The sequence below is a fragment of the Drosophila rhopaloa genome, unplaced genomic scaffold, assembly GCF_018152115.1.
Source record: "Drosophila rhopaloa isolate 14029-0021.01 unplaced genomic scaffold, ASM1815211v1 contig_2, whole genome shotgun sequence".
NCBI lineage: Eukaryota > Metazoa > Arthropoda > Insecta > Diptera > Drosophilidae > Drosophila > Drosophila rhopaloa.
Genome location: NW_025335083.1, coordinates 11,337,926 through 11,359,850, shown reverse-complemented (window position 1 = coordinate 11,359,850; position 21,925 = coordinate 11,337,926). Strand labels below are relative to the sequence as shown.

The 21,925-nt window shown below is 38.6% G+C and overlaps 1 protein-coding gene across 1 annotated transcript; it reads right to left on the bottom strand.

The window, feature by feature from the left end:
• Positions 1-284: 284 nt before the first annotated feature.
• On the bottom strand, positions 285-19,605 carry LOC108050526 (histone-lysine N-methyltransferase MECOM). Its single transcript, XM_017132242.2, has 2 exons — positions 17,923-19,605; positions 285-2,302 (listed from the first exon to the last, which is right to left on the bottom strand). The coding sequence occupies exon 2, from the start codon at positions 2,086-2,088 to the stop codon at positions 439-441; it is 1,650 nt and encodes a 549-aa protein (XP_016987731.2). The 5' UTR covers positions 2,089-2,302; positions 17,923-19,605; the 3' UTR covers positions 285-438.
• Between the last annotated feature and the right edge of the window lie 2,320 nt (positions 19,606-21,925).

Genomic DNA, 21,925 nt, shown 5'->3' with positions numbered 1-21,925 from the left:
GACATTTACTAGATCCCACCCAAAACAGATTAATTTAAGATTGACGCTTTATGTAATTTCAAAAACTTGTAACTTTTTATTTAAACAGTGGGCGCGTTGTTTTGTTTGTCATTATTTTTCATACATTTTTTGTCGTGTCACGTTTGTATATGTACAAAAAGATACCAATCCTTAAGACGAATCTAATAATAGTTATGCACATACGTTCGTATTTATATAATTATGGATCTGCCAATTCTCGATTTGTACAATTCGATTTACACATAGTTGTAGAACATTTAGGGTTTAGGTATGTATATATATATTTACAGCTAGATTTTAGACATAGTTTTAGGGATCTGCCCTCAGCTAGATGTTAGACATAGTTTTCGGGACCTCTTTACCTCCTTCTGGCTGCTCTGCTATAGGAAATTTGTTGTAGAAATTGCTGGGGTGTAGTTAGGGTTCCTCTTCCTTGATAGATGTTGCTGGCGGCTTGATTGTCGCTGCTGCTGCTGCTGTTGTTGTTGTGGGAAACAGCTTGGAGGTCAGGGTCTTCTTCAGCTCCAGGATGGGCTGCGAATCCTCCTCCTCCTGATCTCTGCTGGACGATGTTGCTGCCGTCTCAGCCGTTGATGTTGCTGCCGTGTTGTCCGCCTCCTCCTGCGAGGAAGTGGGCGTGTCACGCGACGAGGAACACGAACTGGCCGCCGATGTTGCTGTTGACTGATGTTGCTGTTGCTGCTGCTGCTGCTGGTCGTGATGCTGCTGCTGTTGCTGCTGCTGCTGTGTGACCTTGCCCATGAAGCTGCGTATCTCCTCGAAATAGGACTCTTCTGTTGGATTCTCGCAGAATCTGCGTATGCAGTGCATCCTCTCACTCACCCCCGACAAGGCACTCAAGGAGACGGCATCCGATTCGTGCTTCTTGAGATGCCTGTCCAGGTTCGTCTGTTGGCCAAAGCAACGCTCACATATCTCACACTTGAAGGGTCTCTCCTTGTTGTGGATATTCCGCACATGGCGCTGCAAATTCGAGGAAATGCTGAAGGAACGTTCGCAGTATTTGCACTTGTAGGGCTGTTCGCCCGTGTGCGTTCTCAGATGCCGCGTCAGATTCGCCGATCTCGGAAAGACTTTGCCGCAAAACTTGCAGGTATAACGATCCTTGTTGCGTTGCGGCAGATTGGGCGTGGCATTGCCCCCCGTGGCCGCTGTCCTGGCCTTGTTCTTCCTCCGCGTCTGATAGTCCTGCAGTTGCGGATGCGGCAAGACCGGCGACAACTTGGGATTCGGATGGGGCAGCTCCAGTTGCAACTGTTCTGTGGGTGGCGGCCAGGTGAGCTCGCACTTCTTGAGCGGATGCCTGAAGGGGAAGTCCGATCCGGTGGGACTACTGGAGGCCACCGGACTGGTCACCTTGCCGGGCAGAACTCCTGCGAACACATTGCGATACTGCAGGGGCAAGTTCTTGGTCATGGCTTCTAGGAGTGTGGGATGCACGGCAGGAATCGAACATTGCGGTGGTGTTAGTGGTGGTCCGGTGGGGGGTCCACCCCCTCCACCTCCTCCTGCGCCGCCCTCCCTCAGGGCCCTCAGCATTTTCCGGCTCATATCAAAGCCCAGATCGGCCAGCGAGGCAGCTATGTGATTGTTGTTCAGCTCCTTCTCCTTCTGCTGAGCCACTGCCAGTTCGCTGGCGAACATAATCAGGTTGCTGTTCTCATCCTCCAGAGGTCCTTGATCCGCCAAATCCGTCTTCCTCTTGTGGGCCAATCGCAGATCCAACGGCTGATCGAAACTGCTTCTTCTCTTGCCCTTGGCATGGTGATTTAACGTCTGATGTTGCTGGTGGGAGTGCTGATGTTGCTGCTGCGACTGTGACAGCGACTGATGTTGCAGTTGTCGGCCAGTTGTCGTTGTTGTTGTCGTCGTCGGTGAGGACGACGATGAGGACGAGGATGTTGCCGCCGCCGAGGAGGCCAGATCATAAGGTACGTGTGATATATACGATGTGGGTATTAATCCTAAGGCAGGGTATACGCAGCCCTGTTTCGGGCTAGGAAGCATCTTTCTTGGTGAGTGGTCTTTCTCTCTCATAACTCTCATAAGTCGCTCACGGGCCTTAACCGAGTTTTTCCTCCGTTTTCCTGCACTTATCCTATTGATTGATTGATTGATTGGCGTTTCGATTGATTGCCCAAGCTGCCGGCTTGTTGGTTCTTAGTTTAAGGTTCGCTTTTGTTTTCCTGGTCGCCTGCTGCTGACGACACTACAAATGATTCTGATTTAAAGTTGCCTTCGTTTAACAGGAGTTATATACCTGAAAGGAAAAACACAGGTAAATCGATTAATACATAGTTAAGAGGCAGAATTAATTATTGTATACATATATTAATTAGTTAAAAAGCACAGTTTAAGTTTTTAATGGGTTAAGACTGGTAAGTACCTTTTGTCAATAATAAGTTAAATAGAACATTAAGAGACATTATTGTTCCGTTTATGAAAAATGTTAGTATAATCAATTTTTGTAAGAACCTTAATTTGGAGACAGATGTATAAAATGTAATAGAAAACTAGATTTCTAATAAGTAACAATAATTTATAAGTTTTTGTTTTTTTCTTAAGTACATAGTGCCTTTTAAATAATTGTTTATGTAATGTTCTATAAACTTAGCATTGAGGTATCTTGAAAAAACCAACTCTAAAAAAAATGTCTGGGTTTTTATGTTATTAATAGAAATCTATTCCTTCAAAGGTTTTTTTGTGTACATAGACCTAAATGATGACGCACTTCTTCACAAGTATGTTCACAGTTTACCTAAAACAAACACCCATTACCAAATCCAGATCTATGTCCAATAAACCCAGTTCCCGGGTGCGTCACAGAGTTCCATTTTCGCAGCTGTGCTATATCCTCAATAGGTCTGCGGTAATTCCACCTAACTCATAATGGGCCCGTCCACATAGAAAACTAATAATAGTACCCTTGCCAACAGTACTGAAACCAAGAGAACATATTATAAAAAAAAGTTTGGTTATTTTCTTCTATTTTTTTTACTTTTGCCCGCAATGCCAAAAGCCTCGAAAAGGAAGGGGAGACCACCAAAATGTTTAAACAATTGTTCTATTGTCTGTTGTTTTAGGGTGGAAAAATACTTGAAAACCGACAAAAAAAAGAAGTCATGAAAATTAACAAAAAACGGTATCTAGAGTGACGATTATGTAAGACAAACAGACGGCCAGACAAACATCTAAGCACACATCTTGAGGGGCCGGTGGGGGTGGGTTATGGGTAGGAAGTGGGGTACAGTGACACCTCGTGTGGAGGTCGTTTAACATCGCTTAAAGGTGCGTGCAAGGCAACGGGAAATGCGTGGGTTAAAATAAGGAGGGAGGAGGTTACACTTTGCGAAAATAAAGAATTAATATACAGTTTTAATATTTATTGAGGTCTTTTAATAGCATCATTTAATATTTTTTAGTCAATATATTATTACCTTAGGATGGTATCCATCTCCTCCTTAAGGCTGTGTTGTAATTTTTGTTCAAATATTTTAAAGCACATTTACAAAAGGGTGAAATTCAAGGTAAATTAAGGTCATTTAAACAATTTAAATCTCTATTATTAAAATTATTTTTAAAGGTATTGTACAAAATCACTAAACACACACTAGATATATTTTAATCTCAATATAATAAAAAATCTGGGAAATACTACTTTTAAGAAGTTTAAAGTTTTCCCATTTAATCAAGACTTTTTTTATCATGCATACAGAAGTTTAAGGAAATGTATTTTTCTAAAGAATATTAATTATGCTTCGAATGCTTTTTCCGCTGTGCACCAGCCTAAGCTCGACACTGGGCAGATGGCACGCCAAGAAAAGACCTAAAAGCGATCCCCAACTCCTCAACTCATCATGTGAACCAAGCTCCACAGCAATAGCAAAAAGAGTTGCATATTTGCCAACTGCAACAGCAAGCTGCAGCAGCAGCAGCAACAACATCAACTTTAACAGACAACTTGCATTCAGGTGGGCGCGTTGATCTATGGAGCTCTGTTCTCCTATCTAGAACAGAATTTTTCATGAGACATTTTCGTGGGTTGTTGCTGTCGTCGCTGATGTTGCTGTTGCTCTTGTTGCTCCTCCTGCTGTTGTTGTTGCAGCATTTAGCGATCGTCTGGCGACAACAAATTGCCTTTTGTCGTTGTTGCTGGCTAGCCGTGTTGCCAAAAAGTTAATTAGCCGCATTTGCTGCCTTTGATTTGTTGTCTGCGGTGTTATGGAGTTGAAAATTATTGTTATAGAATTGTAATTAGAGCTTGAGAACGCGTGGAAAGATTGCTGCATTTATAAACGCAACAATCAAGTGCTTTATAATGAGTGGTTTTTTTGAGGAGAACCTTTTTTAAGATAGACATGTATATTCTTCACGGAATTTCAGTATAAAGTTGTATTTTTGAATTGGTCGGCTTTTACCAAATTTAACAATTTGTTATCATAAAAGCACATATGTTTTTTTCTATTGTAAGCATGATTAGCAATTTATTGTTTACCTAATGATTCCCCAAATGTTTACAAAAATTTTTTATTAATAAAGATGTATATAATTTTAAAATATTTGCTTAGCTGTTAACAAAGTTGGGGATATTGATTAAATAAATAAAACAAAAACGAGATCGACCAAATTAGAGATGACACTGGGAATATTTTTTAGAGTGAATGAAATTGTAAATAGATATATATTTCGTCATCTTTTATTGATTTAAGGAACTCGAATAAAAGTTCTTGTAGCAAGAAACCTTTGTAAAGAAGTCAATAATATAATTTGTACATTTTAGAAGGTACATTTTAATTAAAGTAAAATCCACAGTAATGAATGAATTTTAACCTGACAGAGCCAATTAAGCTCATCTTGCACCTGAAGCGTCAACACCTTTCATATGACTTTTGCTTGTCAAAAGTAAAATCTCGCCAGCGCCCAAAACTCCAGACCGCTCTCCACTGCCCAAAAACACCGCGATGTGTTTTATAATTTGTTGCAAACGTGCCAAAGCGGTTGACAATTATAGCCCACTCTTAAGCTGGACGACACTGCATCATCATCAGCGACGCGATCGTCGTGGCGATGATCACCTTTAAGCGGATGCCTGCGAAAGCCAAGAAGAAAATACACAAAAAAAAAACCAATTAAAGCAATGAAGCAAACAGTTCAAGAAACGGACGGTGAAGGTACGGATACAGATTCAGATACAGGTACGGCTGCAGATGCACAGCCACAGATACAAATGCGAGTACGAAAAATACGAATAAAATCCCGCAAGCGGCGTCGCATGTTGCAAAGAAAAGTGAAATCAAAGTTGTAAAACCGCGAAAAACGCAGTCAGGCAGACAGACGATGGCGACGATGGAAAACTGCGCTCCAGATTGGCAAAAATGTCCAGCGGAGGAGATGTTGTTGCTGTTGACAATGTTGCTAGTACGGGATTGCAACTGCACTGAAAGAATAGCCCAAAGAAACCAGTTACTTACATATTCACTGCATATTCACTTATTTTCAATAATAGTACAACCTTACAACATAGTAAAAACTAAAACATAAAATTTGATTTATTTATTGCAACTATAGGCATGTTAACAATTTACTTGTTTACAATTTTGGTATAACAAAATTTAGTTGAAGCAATAATTAGTGCAATACTTGTGCACATTAATAACCTTAAAATTTGGCTTAAGAATTATTTTAATAGACAAAGGTTAAACTTTAACCATTTTAAATTGTCATATTATTAATATCTCACAATAATCGCAATGAATTTTAGAAGTACCTAGTTGAACATGACTTGTTTTTTACATATTTTTGACAGGGGTAATTTTATTATCTGAATTTCCAAATTTTAAAAACAAATTGCTAAAGTATTTCAAGTATGTAACAAGCATTTTTGCTCAGTGTGGGCTCTGTAACTGATGCATAGTTATAGAGCGGGAATCCTACGAGTAGCCCGAAATTAACTTTGTCAATTTTCAGACGAACCCCCGTCATCAGCGGCGGCATCATGATTATTAAATGCTGGCCGCATAATTATCGTTATAATCATGACAATCATTCGATGCAGTCGCGCTTCAGCAGCGGCAATAGCAAAAGCCAAAAGCATAATCAAGCGCAACTAAACCACAACCAAAGCCAAGACTAAGACTTGGCTAAAAGGAAAACCAAGCCAAAGTCGGCGACACACAATGAAAAACGAGAGTAAAAATCTCCAAAGCGAGCCGCTCACTGAAATGGAAAATTAAACCTTGTTACATCAGTCCAAGCAGCAGCAGCAACATCAGCAGCAACAACTGCACACCAGCAACTTGCAACTTGCAATGCGGCGACAACAAATATTCGCTGGCAGGATCGCGGCTCACACACATTCATGTAGACTCTCTAACGAGGCAATGGCAACCTGATACCAAAAGCGTCACAACAAACATCCAACGACAAACAAACAAATAGAAAAGCAAAGAGACAGACACGCACGGGCAATAAAGTCAATGAGAAATACTTCAGATAGAAGAGATTAATACCCAAGATCATTCACAAGATCAGTGCAGGCATTTATTGCTTGATTGAATATTTCACCGAATACCGAAAAATTGAGATAATCGAGCGATAAAATAACCCGAATTTACGATTATCTTATGATTTTATTAGCCTTTGATATCTTAATGGAATGCATTAATATGGATATACTTAAAGCGTCATCTATGCACTATTATTTATATATTTTTGGAGTATAATTTTCTTGTAACCAAAAATATATGAAATCATATTTATATAGAGAGCGAGATTATAGATTATTTGTATTTATGAATTTTTTAAACGCAAATAAATTTGCATGAGAAGTCAATTTACGAAAAGATAAGATAACTTGTTTACATATAAACACATTTACACTTATCGATGATAATCTAAAGATTAACTACCAAATGAAATAAATAACATTGATATTTGGATTGGTATGTTGACTTTTCATGAAAATATGTAAGATTAGATGTTCTTGTAGATAAATTATAAAAAGGCAAAAACAATATTATCGCATATAATATTTTCCAAAATTTTACTGTTTAAGTTTGTCGATTTTTCCACCTGCAAGCCGTAAAATCGCTTGTTAAATCTGCTCTCTAACCCTGGCATAAATGATGGCCTGTCAGGAACAGTGCTCCTCACACGAAATCCCCTAAGATGTCCGAGCTGCTGTGGCAAACTATGCAACTCATCAACGAGAGCAACTTCTGCAGCAGCAACATGCAACAGCAGCTGCAGATGTTGCAGTCGTTGCCGTGTATGCGTTTTTGGGGAGTCAGCATATGCTGACGAAGGCGATAATGATGATGATGCTTTAGTTGGACCTGGGACTTTAGTGCAATCTGTACCACTTTTTCCCTCGCTGGACACAACAAGTGCAGCAGCAGCAGCAGAACAGCAGCAGCAGCGACAGTTGCAACAGAGAGCAAACACATCTCCAAATCACGTCTTGGCGAGCGTTGTGGTTGTCGTCCATCGTCGTTACATATCTGGTTGTCTAGATTGGCTGCAACTCGTCGTCAGGTGAAATAAAAAGTGAGAGTGACATCGGAAATTGTTTCAATTTTCCAAGCCAAACGAAACCAACAAACTAGCAAACTAGCTAAAAGTTGCCGCAATTGCAATTGCCATCGTCATCAGCATCGGCAACTTGAGCAGCCGGTCGGTCGTTGGTCCGCCGAATGAATGAATGTCGAAAAGTGTATCGAAAACAATTTTTCTACGTATGCCAGCAAGTGCTTTCCCAATGCTCCAAAAAAATAAAAGTCGAGGGGAAAATGAAGAGAAAAAAATTAAAACACAGACCAGTTGGCTGCCTCGCCGCTGGCTGACTGCATCCTGTTGTTTGTTATAGTTTGCGATGTTTTATTTCTTACTTTATCTTTATATAACTAGCACACATGCAGACGACCAACCAGTTAACTCCACTCTGGCTAAATGCTCAGCCTAAATAATTGAGATTTTCTTCTGCTCCCCCTTATTTTTGTTCGAAGGTGCAAAAATAAGTTTAGTTTAGTTTAGTCAGTCTTGGGCAATTTTATGTCCCTGTATGCCTGGGGTATCACTTGTAAATGACGGACAAACGGACATTGCGGGGCCCATAAATTCATGTTTTGCGAGTCTTCGGATTTTAGTTTTATAGCCAGTGAGCTGGGCAAATGTTTGGAATGCATGAAATACAGCTCAATTGATTTTCGGAGGTGCCAGTTAAGAGCCCAGAGATAATCAATGGCCGCAACTCGGTAATTATCGGAGGCCGGGATTGATTTATAGCGACTTGCATTGGTTAAATATTTGCAAGCGCTTATCGCTTAGTCATTTAGTTTATTTTTTATTGTTCCAACTAACGTGCGTTTCTTTAACGTTCTCTTTAAAATCGATCCTCTAGTTATTGTTAATGTCTTTTTTCCAAAGAAAAAGTGCAAGTGAGTCTAAAAACTACAATTTTAAAATTAGTATTTTAGATTGAGCTATTCCCTGAAAAAAAAAGATGATGAGTTATATTCTATTTCGCCGTTATGTTAACACATTTTCATAAAAAGGAATTTAAATTAAATGGATTCAAATTAAAAATAACATCGTTGAACAAAAAAAATTGTTTACCTACAAATAAAAAGTAAATACAAAATAAAGTATACATATAATTATAATTGTATAATTCTGTTTGTGCAAAGCTAATTATTTTATTTAATAATTCAATATATCCCCAAAAGATACTTACCTAATAAAACACAAGTCATTTACCAATATATAAGTAAGTCAGGCATACCATTATTTTTAAACAGAACTTGTTGCACTTTGAATGCTACCTGAGTGCCTTATTCCGTTTTGCCTAAAGCTCCTGATTCCAAATGAAGCCTTCTTAACTAATTGAAAGTCAACAAAAATAGCAAATGCGGCCAAAACTCCTCTTGGCCAGATGTGCATCCGTATTTCAGGCAACCACCCACCCAAAAAGCCAAACTTCCAGCCATCGGCATGGCCAAAAGAGTGAATGGCGAAATTTTTGAAAGTGCCCATATGACCAGGCTAACGGACAGCGGACCCCAAGAAAATAAGAGAAATAAAAACTCAATACAAACACTCATCCAGGCAAGGTGTATATTCAAATATTTAATTGAAAAAACAGCCACATCGATCGAAGCGGATCGGAGCAGTTCACAAATCAGGGTAAATAAAATTAAATAAGATCGGGGGGCAAATAAACTGCTCCATTTGATTGCCTAAACGTTTTCAACAGCTCAGCATTTTTGATGCAATTAATTAGATTTTTATTTCTTCATCCTCTGCCAACTGGCTGAGTGTCTGTATGGGTCTGTATATCGGTGTGAGCCGTTTGATTTCGATTTATTACCACACACTAGAGCCGGGGCAAATGATACAATTATTTATAAGCCGACATTTGCAGACACATCCAGAGCCAGTTAAGCTTGTTCTAGTTGAAAGCGATAGCCAAACTGCAACTCCTTCTCGGCAAGTTTTCTGCTTACTTTTTTTTTGTGTTTGTTTTTTTCGTTTGTCATATAAGCTCTATTAAAACCATCGAAATAGAAGCAACAGCCCAGGGGCCGAAGAAAGAAGCAAAAATGAAAAGAAACCATATCAACATTCACATCATAAGTAAACCAGTTTGCACCTGAGAGAGGAAGAAGAAAGTTGTCTTGGCCATTTTTGTGTGTTTGCACTGCGCTGCCTCAAGACTCTTATTTTTTTTTATAACTCTATATATATGTCGCAATTTATATCTATATATATGTATATACATATCTGCTGGACTCAAAGGAGCCTCTGATCTAGCGGGCGTTGGAACAATGGAGGTAAGACCAAAAAAAAAAGGAAACCTAACTGTAACATGGCAGGCAACGAGTGCCTTTTTTTTTGGTCATAAGCATGAAATATTGCGCACATCCAAAGTGTCCACATGTCGGAGCGATCCGCTGCAGGCCTAATTATATTGCCGCCGATCCGACCCGATCCGATCCAATCCGATCCGAGTGGAGCTCCAACCTATCATTGCCTGACACATGCTACCGTTCAAACACGTGCGCCCCGACACAAAACAACAAACACCAAATACAAAACACTAGGCAACAAACACCAAACAACAACCAACAACAACAACTGGCAACAGTCAACAACAACGACGAACAGTGGCAGGCACAACAATAATAAAAACAGTAGCCAGGCCAAGAGAATGAAGGTGGATTTCACATAGGATGGACGAAGATGAAATACACTAGGCGGGTGTTTCAAAATACCTATTTTTGGGGGAGTCAACTATTTTTGGGATACATTTTCATTATTAACTTAACAACTTTCCATCCAACATTCTTAAGTATTTCTCATTTGTCAACATTTTTGGGACTAGAAAGGACTTTTAGCTTAAACGTATGTATTTGTAATATCAGGGAACAAATTTTAGGTTTAGTGGAATATGAAGAATCGGTTAATAAAGCATATTTTTAAATTTACTGCTTTTAAGAATCATCCTATTCACCTAAAAGATTTTATTTTACTTTAGTCTTTTAGATGTAAGATGTAAAACCATTTTTCTCTTCTTTTATATATTCAATTTGAATTTTCCTTTTTAAAAATATTTATATTTAGGCTAAACTTCTTGACCGGAATAAAAACCATTTGTTATAAATCTTTTGATTTAAATCGTCAAAAACGTTAACTATTAAATATTATTTTAAATAGATTTCCTTCAGTGGTTTCCACTTTAAGTGGTTCGTTGTGTTTTCAACAAGTTAAAAGACAATCTTCAGCAGCAACCGTAATCATTATCAAACCATCTTAATATGCACTCGAGCATCCACTCCACTCTCTCCAAGGAAGTGTATCATCAGTAGCCACGGCAGCAGCCCCTCTAACAACAGTACCAATCAAAGAGCAAATACCGATCTGGCTTTGGCTTTTGCCGGCCTAAAGTGAAAGTGCTCCAATTGCCGATGCAGCCAACGATGCTGGGGCTGAGACTGAGACTGAGGTGAGACTGGACCCTGGCTTCATCTGCGGATGCGGCCAAGTGCCTTGACTCCTCCTCGATATTCAGCCGCTGCACACTCGCTGACAAGTTGTTTGTGTCCAAGCTGCACCCTCCTTCATGCCACGCCACCCAGCCGACTAACCATCCATCCATCTATCCATCCATCTCATCACCCAACCCCACTCTATTTATGCACATGAAAAAATATAATCAATTAAAGGGGTATTTACTAGTGAAATAAATGTTAAATTGATTCTGCTTATTTTAGGTGTTCTTCTTTCTTGCAGACATCAAGGTCACACTTTGTTATTATGTGACCAGCCTCTAATATGATTCGACATTTTAAATCATGTATTTATAAATGATGATTTCATCTAGATTTTATTATTTTTTCCCCAGTGGATCGCACATTGCGGAATAATTGCCATGACTGGAAGCTTCAAGTGTGCCGCTATTAGCTCGCTGGCAATCACAATTGACGGCTCCAGTGTTGGTCGCTAGCCCGAAGACCTGAGCCTCGAGATTTCTGCTCGTAAGCAAAATGGGATTTCCTTCCGGTCAACTTAAAAACAAAGGAAAACCCGAACGGCAATTCTTTAATTGGAGAGCGTCGAGTTGCAGTGCAAGATGCAAAGGAGCTAGTTATCATATAAAATTGCATACATTAGGGCGCATTAAGTTGAAATGGTTGAGAGGTTTGTTATTATATATTAAGTGATTTGGTTCGCCTTACGGCAGAATATTCCCATTTGCATATCATTTTATTCAATAAAAAGGGGATTTCAAGGTATTTGCATATGGGTACTAAGTTATTTCATCGAGTAGCTAACGAGTTCTGAAAGGGAAGATAAGTAATTAATCACGGAAGTGTTCGGGTATTTAAAGCTTAATTTTGCATAAATTGATTACAATAATATTAATTAATAATGACTGAATAGTTGTTGCGAAACTAAGGACTTGCTGTATATACATTTAATAAGATATTTAGATAATTATTTCACTCGGGTATAAAAGTTTGTTTAGTCCTTTTTATTCGTTCCTCACAAATTATCCAAAATATTCTGAATAATTGGCTTACTTTTTACCTATAAATAACAAAAGACATTAAATATGAAAACATAAGCTCACGAGTTTGGTACCATCTGACTTGGTTTTAATCGTATTGCGCTACTAACTATTTATTTCCTCTGCCTATTCACATTCCAAACCATTTTTTGTGTCCAAATCCTAACCGGAAACCACACATCTTCACAAAACCACCATTGAATCGTTTAAAATTTGCTCAACTTATAGTCAAGGGCGAGGTAGCAAATCAGGCCGTAATTCCATCAACTCATCATCTGCTAAAAACTCCCCTCTCATAACCGCAAACGAGGCACTTTCATGTCAACCCACAATTCAGATCGTGCCACCAGCCAAAAAAAAAAAAAAGCAAAAACCAAACCACGCGAATTCTTCCAAAATTGCCCACAAACTAGTCCACTTAGGATCTGACAATGGAACCACATCTTCTATGGCTCCTATGCCGATATCTAGAGCGCAAGTCGCCGTCATCAAAGGCAAAATTCGCAAAGTTAGGAGCTGGCCATATAGTACACCTGCCGTTTGTGTGCGGAATGGGTTCCCATATATCATCGTCTGCTAAACAATATGCCAAAAGCTAAATGCGATACAATTATCAGAGGCCGAGATATACATTTTTTTTCTGTAATTTTTTTGCGCTCTGCTCTTTTTGTCGTCTTGAAAAATGCGAATTTTCACACACATGCGATGGGCGGGGGGGTTTTGGAGTTTAAGATTCAATGCGATGTGATTACATATTATGTGCAGTTGTTGTTGCTGCCTTTGTCTGCCGAGTTTTATGGTCCAAGGTTAAATGCTTTGAAAATGAAGCTGAAAAGCAAGAAAAGAGCCGAGAAAGAAGACAGAAAGACACAAAACTTGGTGACTTTTGTCTGGGATTTTTGAGTTTTTTTTTTCCTATTTTTTCGACGGTGGCGGGGTGGTTCATTTGATTTGCAGTGAATATTAAAGCAATTTGTGGGATTATTTCCTATTGTAATCAACGCGCCGCTCCGGTTGTGTTTACTCATCAGCAGCCAAACAACGTCTCCAAAATTGTTATTATTTCTGTCTGAAGCACCTTTTTTTTGGTCAACTCATTTTCAAGTACAAGTTACGCTTCTCCGAAAATAATGCACTTTTGCCCTTAGGCTGGAATTTCTTGTCACTAATCTGAAAGGCATGAAAATTGCCCTCATTTAATTGGGATGTGTCTATAAGTAAAATTCAATTTCTTGGGTATTTCTAGCCTCAGAATGGGGCTTTCAGAAATCTCTGGCCTATTACCCCCACTTCTTTTACCTTACACCTTTTTTTTTTATTACCGACACACACTCGCTCACAATTAATTAAAGCTCTCATTGCATTCAAGGTTATCTTTGGAAGCGCTATGTTGTTCAGTTGGTTAATTTACAGCTTTAAATTAGTGTAGTTTACTTTCAAAACACTTTACTTTTGCTTTCAAAATATGCGTTGCTGTTGTTGCAAATGGGTGGGGTAATCATTAAGTTGTTTAAGTAGATTTTCTGCGCTGTTAAGGTTTTGATCTCGACAAAATGCCCCGTACAAAAAAGTATATATAAGTGGTGTCTGGAGAGAGAGAATTGGAGCCGCCGAGTTGCAGAAGCCCGATGAGATGGCAGCCAGATAGGATCGATGATTGGCAGCTTGGCTCGATCGAAAGGTGTGGCCAGGGCATTGTGATTGATCTCGAACACATTTAGAATGTGATTTAAATTGATGATCTGATCTCATCGGTGGCTCTTGGACTTTTGATGGCGCGATTTAAGGGAGGGGTACGCGTAATAATAGAAGTCGTTTGAAGAATTAAAGTGGGTAGGTGATAAAGAAATTATGTCGGTGCAATAAAATTCAATTTACGATTAAAAAATCTAGAAATTCTGTTTACAATGACATTTAAGAATGCTTTAAGTGAGCAAATTGGTTGTATCTATTACCTCAAATTACTTTATCTATTACCTCATTTTAATATATATAAATTGTATAAATAAGCTTGCAAAAAATAAAAAACCCATTTAAGAAAAGGAACTTTTGTTTGACTTCTTAATTTACAGACCCCTTCAAAACATGTGGTCGAACAATAAAAAGCTTTGACTGGTTGTTGTTGCTTTATTTTTATATATTCTACAATTAATTTTGCTTCTTCCCAAACAATAAAAAACAAATACTTTGTCTCTAAATATAAATTTATTAGCTTGCTTGTGCGATGCGATCATTTTCTCGACCTTTTTCTGCTCCCAACAACTGCCTTTAGACCAGAGCAAACTCGATAGTTCACTATCTCCCCCCTATGTATATATTATAAGTACTAATAGCATATCTGGAGCTATTTAGCATTCGCCGTTTGTATTTGTTTTTATTTTTGCCAAGGCGATCCATTTAAGCTTTGGCTGTCTGTCGCTCCAATTAAAATACAACTCATCTCCTGGGCCGCATTTGCAAATTGTTGCATTGCAAATTGCGCCTTACATAAGTCAGGGCGAGGCATCTATATAAAACTCTGTTATTGAGTTGTCTATGGTCTTGGATTTGGTCGCAAATGGTACTGCACAGGAAAAAATGCAGGTAATTTTAAGATATATATAAATATATATATAATATAAATATTTTTAGTTTCCATTTCATATTTCGATCTAAGACAATTGATGCAGTATTTATGTTAATTTCATATTAAGTTACAAGTTTTTAACAAAATATAAAGAAAAAAATTAATGAATTATTATAATTAAATAACGGAATTAGGTCCTGGAAAGTAATTTCGATACGAATACCAGATTACTGCATATAAAAAACCGTCATATACTATCAAAGCATTATTTTTTTTGAGTGAGCCCAGCTCTACTACTCCTTTTTCCCGATTTTCCTTTTGCTTTTCATTTAATCGATTTGCGTATTTCGGGCAGCGGTAATGGCTCGACAAACTTTCATTGTCCCCGCCACTTTTTTCCCCCGATTTGAATGTGGATTAAGTGTATTCCGAGCCAAGACTTTGTATCGCCTAAAGTGATTTGTTTTTTAGATTGCGACGCTCTGCGGTTATCGAAGTCACCGTCATCGTCGTCATCGAAAAGCCAACAAAAATAGAGTTTAAATTGAAAAATACCAGTAGACGGTGTAGGAAAGAGAGGGCCCGAGGTGGCAGAAAGAGAGGGCAGCTAAAATCAGCGCACATTCCGGCCGCAGCAAAATGTGTAACGCAATCAAAGCCATCGCTTCCGGTTTAAGGCGCAATTAACTGCCTTGGATTACGCTCTTGCCAGTGGGCAACCCACTCCATCGCGATTCCCATTGCAACCGCCGGTTGGGGCTTTGTAGTCCCAGACCCGACTTCTCTATATATAGCGTCATGGTCATCATTTCGCAGATTATCTCTGAAACATTTCATTTCACTCGATTTACTTCCTTTCGGGCCAACACTCTTTAATTGGCATTTTAATGCCGTAAACAAATTTCTCGCTGCCTCCGAACGATCAAATGTCATAATTTCTTCTCGCCACCTCATAAAAACGGCCTGTGTGTGAATTTATTTGAAAGTTTTTCACGGTCTTTAACAATGCTCGTTTTATGGTAATTTTGTTGCCATTTACTCTGTTATAATAATTTTGCACATCCGACTGAAGATGTTTCTCATGAAGGTTACGGGTTTGTGGTAATGTTTGTTCAGAATTAATGATGTTAACTATATTGACGAATTGGGTTAAAATAAAGTTTAAATTGTAAGTTCCTAAATTCATAATGCTTACATACCTATAGAGGTATTTCCATTTGAGCTTAAAACATCTGTGACTTTATATTTAACATTTGTGATGGGACACAAAAAAAGATACCTGCTTATTCTTATTTTCAATTAAACTGCATAATATGAATTCAACTGTCTAATAAAGTTCAGTGATGACTTTGTAAAATAAGAAACCTGAGTGTCTAATGGATTTTCGAAAACAATTATTTATATTTTCTTAAATCCCCGTAACTAAACGAATTTTAAACCACGTTTGCAACCGCTCCAGCAATATAAGTAATAGGAAATAGATGAATGGATCTCATCACACAATCTAAATTGGACCTCGCCTTTAGAGAACTTCATTGAAATGTCCGCAGTCCATTCGATTCGTCACTTCTTCGCTTAGTTTCGTGTTCTTCGCCTAATGATCTCTTTGCAGCCGCGATTTTGTTACTGGGGCTCTGGAACAGGGACTGGCTCTATCAACCTGTCCGGCTTTTTGGCCACTCACTAACCTCCAAACGTTTAATTAATGATCTGTTGTTTCTGTTTCGGGCGCTTCTTTTACGCCCATCTGCCACCGCACTCCCAAAAAACCAAAAACTCCAACCGTTCGACCATCGACTTCTATTTAAAATTAAATTAACCTGCTTAATTTGCCCCCACCCCTTGCTACTCCTCCTCTGCACGAGACGCGCCCAAAACATTCACTCCAAAACAGGGGGAAAAAAAAAATCGAAAGGCGCTACTAATCGCCTCAATGCCTATGGATTGAATGTATCTGCATCTGGCGGATACATTCGGCCGATTTCCGTGCATTTACCGCATAAACGCCTTTGGACAGTTTTATTCCGTCAGGGGATTATCATTATCGCCGCTGCTACCCTTTCGCCCTTCACCATTTCGATTCGATTTTGATCGCTCAATTAGCGTAAAAGTAACATGTCAAACCTATTAATCACTTTCGAAAAGAAAAAAAAACAACACTCTTCTTAGGCTGAAGAAACAATCGAATTTATAGAAAATACATTCCATATTTTTTTTTTCTTTTCTGGTGGGCCAATAGTGCGTGAATTTAGGCGTAGCCAAAAGGGAAAAATTATATAATTTATTTTTTCTTTTGATTGCCAAATTAAAAAGTGTGTCTGTGTGGCGGACAACTCTATTTTGCTCGCCTCGTCTTTTTGGCCTGGCTAAATCTTAATGCCGCCATCGAAATCGCTGCGTCATTACTCGAACTTCAATTTCATTCATTCATCAATTACAATACAAGAAAAATACAGTTTCGAGCGGTGGAAGCCTTGAATCTTTCGGATACGTGTCGCTGTGGGTCTGCGGACCGAGGTAGAAAAAAATAGAAACTAAAATTCATCTATCAATTTTGTTGGTGGTAAATGTTCCTCAGTTGACATTAAGTCTAATATTTGTTGATCCTGTGATGGTGCTTATTGTAATCAATTAAATTAAGCTGTACTGGTTCATTAGAGTTTAAGAACGCACTTGCTAAGATGATTGTTGATAAATCTAAGGTATCTAGATGTTTTTTATAATAATTAATGATTTAGTTTATACATTTAGTTTGAGTAAATGTTAAAAAAAGGAAGACAAAAAAAGGAAGACATTTTGAGAAGCTAGTCTATACGAGGTGCTACAGAAATCTCCACCAAATTCCATCTAGTTTGCTTTTCTTTGTTTTGTTGTTGAATGAGTGGTATATATTATATATAATATTATATACATAAGACTCTCAAACTTTGTTCATTACATTTTAGAAATCAATGTTAGCTTAAAATTCTTAATGGAAATACCATCTTAATAGATTTTATAAAGTGTGCAATGATTAAACTTTATAAATGTGGATTTTTAAGGTAAGTTGTAAAACAAAATGTAAAATATTCATTAAAAAATTGTTAATTTGGATAGATAACCCACAAAATAGCAACATTTTTCATAATCATATTACTTATTACATTATACAAGTTTAATTTCTGATTATTTATCTATTGTATACAAAATGTGAACTTTTTTTACTTATATATTTTATTTTTTTCTATATATCCTATGTTTTGCAACTTACATGCTTGATTTTTCTGATCGCTTTGGTAGCATCAATTTGCCAGCCTCTTCTAGTTTGTTGAGCAGCTTTGCTCTAATTGCACAACTTGTTGTTGTGGCTGCTGTAGTTGTTGGTATAAAATCCGCACGGATATCCGTTGGCCGCTGGCAGGAAGAAATCACCATTTGAGCACCGTTTGGCTATTGCAGCGTTTTTTTTCCTCTCTTGGCTTTACGGATGCTGATAACTCGTCTGGCATTGGCTGCTATACAAATTTGCTCTTCTGGTGTTTATAGTTGTTGCTTCAGCTGGCTGTGTTTGTTGCTTTAGAGCGTAAGTCATCCTGTGATCGGGCCAAGAAATAAGATATATTGCATATATCCAGCCAAGGTATCCGACGGCGCGTGGGAAATTGAGTTGCGAATGTATTTTCCAAACGGATTTGAAATTGTTAAATATATTGACAGTTTATATAGATAGTCATTTATGTGATTAAAGTTTTAGGGTTTTTGCTTTAGAGCACAAAAATAGTATTTGTGTTTTTGTTGCAGGAAATAGGCTTTGTACAATTTCTTATAAATATTGTCTATTTGACAATATTTTCTTTAGCATTAAGATATAATCGAAAACGAAAGATTTTGATTAAATGTATTTAATAAATTATTGTATTTAACACTTTTAGAATTATGGTAATTAGGAGCTTTAGTTGTACGTATATACGAGGGAAATTGCCACTTTGAGATATATATATTTTACTGGTATTTTTACACTTTTTACAATCACTCGCGCTGGCTGGTGTGGTCTGATTTATGATACAAGTTGTGTAGAATTACTTTTTTTTATATTTCTCTATTTAATTAGGTTTAATTGGCGAGCAGTTCTCCCCGGAGTTGACATCGATCCCCGGCCAAGCCGCTTCGATCCAATCTCTCCGCACTTCCCAGTCGTTTCAGTTTCCTCTCGACGATCGCTCGGCCCGGGCTATAATCTTTTCAATTTTATAATTTCATTATGGATTGTCTGTTTAATGTCTGCCCATAATCATCAGCCTGTTCACATGTCTCAGTGGCATTTGTTGTTGATTTCCGTGCAGCTCGGCTCGGCTCACTTTGCATTTACGCGCTGTCACAATTTGCATTAATTGGATCTAAGCGGGTAGTTATCATTGATTTAGCACCGATCTCTGGTATATATAGGCCATAGATATGCATCTTTCTGTGCACCTGGGAGTGTGAGTGTTTTAATATCACATAATCTACTGGGCGTAGTCCATAAAATTCCTTAGTAATTTGTGATTTGATTTGTGTAAGCATAAATTCAAATATTTATGAAGGTTTGCAGAAAAGTTTGATAGATTTATTGTCTATAGGAAGATTTGAGTTTGGGGATAGTTTTTATTTTTTGTCTAGGATGAAAGTGAGGAATTCACACAGTTAGGAATTTGTTTTTTTTTATTTTTAATTTACACATTATATATTTTGTTATATATTCAGGATATATCCTTGGTTGATCCTCTTCACTTCACTGCACGGTAACGCTTCATTTTGAATGTTTTACCGTTATCACCGATCGCATGGCGTTACGTCTCGACCGCTTACGTTAGTGGATCTCTTCTGCTCAGCGTTACGTGCTGCTGTTTTTCCGACAAAAGCGACAACACGACCAATAGCTTTGAGACCGTCTCACGGACTGATGATAGACCCAGTCGCAGCCGCAGCTTCAGTTTTCGATTTCCTAATAACGAAAAGCTAAAAAAAAAGAGCAGCACAGAAACATAACAGAAGGAAAAAAAACGCAAATAGACGACGTCTTCGGCGAGTGTATGGGTGCTCTGAATGAATATACAACGATCGCCGATCCCCGATCCCCAGGTGATGATCCACCACACGAGACTCACAATCCACACGTCGGCAGCGACGTCGACTGCGACGCCGGCAGCGACGCCAGCTGATGCAGCGAAGCCGGCAGAGGCCGAAGCAACGATGCAATAAATCGAAGCTAATACACTTCTTTCTTAATGTAGAGCGATCCAGCGAACGTGCTCACACAGATACACATACCAGCACTAGCACACTCCGAAACGCTGGCCTAGACGAGTTTGGAACGGTAAATGAGGGGCCGCCAGCCGAGCGGTCCGCGAGTTGCATCCTGCCTGGTTTTACTCAATGAAAATTCCAAAAGCGCTAGACCTGCATCCAAAAACTGGGTGGAGATCTTCCGCCCCAGCGACGAACAGAGAGCCGAGCTGAAAAGCCGAGCTCGAACCGATCTCCAAGTCGTCGCTCCACTTGGGTTCCACAAACTCGAAGATACTGTCTCTAAAAAGTGAGCGTGAAGCAGTCGCCGCTGGAAGCCCGAACGGGCCACAAGCGGACAGTATTCTAGTAATTGGGGAAGAGAGAGGTGCACAGAAAAAAAAAAATCAATTTACAGCCAAAGGGGACTTGAAGCTTAAGAAAAGATTTTAAAATATGTCAGGTTATCCTTAATGAAAAAATACAGATTTAGACAACATTTCATAAATCAAACAAATTAATAATTAACTTTTAGTGAATAGGTTTTTTTAAAAAAAAAATCTTTTTCTAAACGACTCAGTCTAAACAAATCAAATAATGTCCAAGATACGAAGGTTTCTAAAAAACAATACCTTTAAAGTGATGGTATAAATAAAATATATTAAAATATTTTATTTTTATTCAATATTTTCTTAATCGATGATTTTGTATCTCATATTTACTTGCAGCTCTTTCTTATTAAGTTTGTTTTCTTATTTTGGTGAGACTTTATTTCATTAGCATTTGAATAACTTTTTTAACAGACATATTTAAGAATAATAATTATATGAATATAATTTTGTAAATATTTTTATTTAAATATGTCCTTTTGATCTAAATAAATTAGACATATTACAAAAATATCCAAACATTTTTCTGTGTGCAACTCAGTGGGGGAATGGGAAAGTTCAACGGGTTCTTTCACTGATCGCAGATTAACATACGGTCGGTCAGAGAAGGGTCTCTAGTTTTAAACTTGTGTGTCCTACTTGGCACGAGACTGGAATCGGGCATTTTCAATGTCCATGTCCATGTTCAAGACCATGTCATGTGCCTTCTTCTTGGCCACTTCACACAGCTGCAACTGCAATTGCAACTGCAACTCTTGATGTTGCTGCGGTGCCTGGCTGCTGTTGCTGCTGTGCTGTTGCTGTTGCACGAAATCGATCAAATCAAAAATGACTTTGTGAAGTGACTAACTGCCTAACTGCCAGCTGCCGTTGCTAGTTGCTGCTGCTGATGTTGCTGTTGCAAGTTGCTGATGTTGCTGCTGCCGCTGATGCTGCTGCTGCTGCTGAGGTTGCTGTCTAACAGTAGCTTGGCTGCTTTGATTTTTTGGCGCAAGTCCAAGTCCAAGTCCATGGACATACAACACTTCAAAATGAAAGCACATTCCCTTGTAGAAATTTTACCGTTACAGGTACAGCGCACCCCATGCACATCAGGTCGTTTGTCCGCTGTCCATTTGTCCACTTTTCCACTGCCATCATGCTGATGATCGGCCAACACTTGGCAGCTTTATGGCTCAGATATTTGCAAATCTCCAGGTTCCGCAGCATCTTGAGCTGTTATTGTAGCTGTTCTCCTCTTGTTATTCTAGCTGATGATCTGCCATCATCTTCTGGGCGAGAGGAAGCCACGAAGGCCGAGATCTCTTCAGCCGCGTGCCACGCTCGTTGGTTATTTATTTGAGTCAATGAGTTCACAACTATTTTTCTATTTTTCCTTAATGGCTTTTTCTTTCCACCCGCCCCATCATGCCCCTGAATTTTCCTCTCTTTTCTTCCATTTTTTCGCGGGGAAGGAAGCGCCTTGTTGTCTTCGCTTGATTGATGGTTCGATAATGTGAAGTTGGTTGGGCTCTATTTTGGCCTCTGCGGAGCAAAGGATTGTTATGATGGTCAGTGCTGCAAATGAGTTCAATTGAAGATTATCTCTTATTAATTAGCGTGGTGGGGGAATGTGGGTCA

Bases quoted from the DNA above. Each gene is read 5' to 3' on its own strand.
- LOC108050526 (XM_017132242.2), bottom strand. From the start codon at position 2,088: ATGAGAGTTATGAGAGAGAAAGACCACTCACCAAGAAAGATGCTTCCT.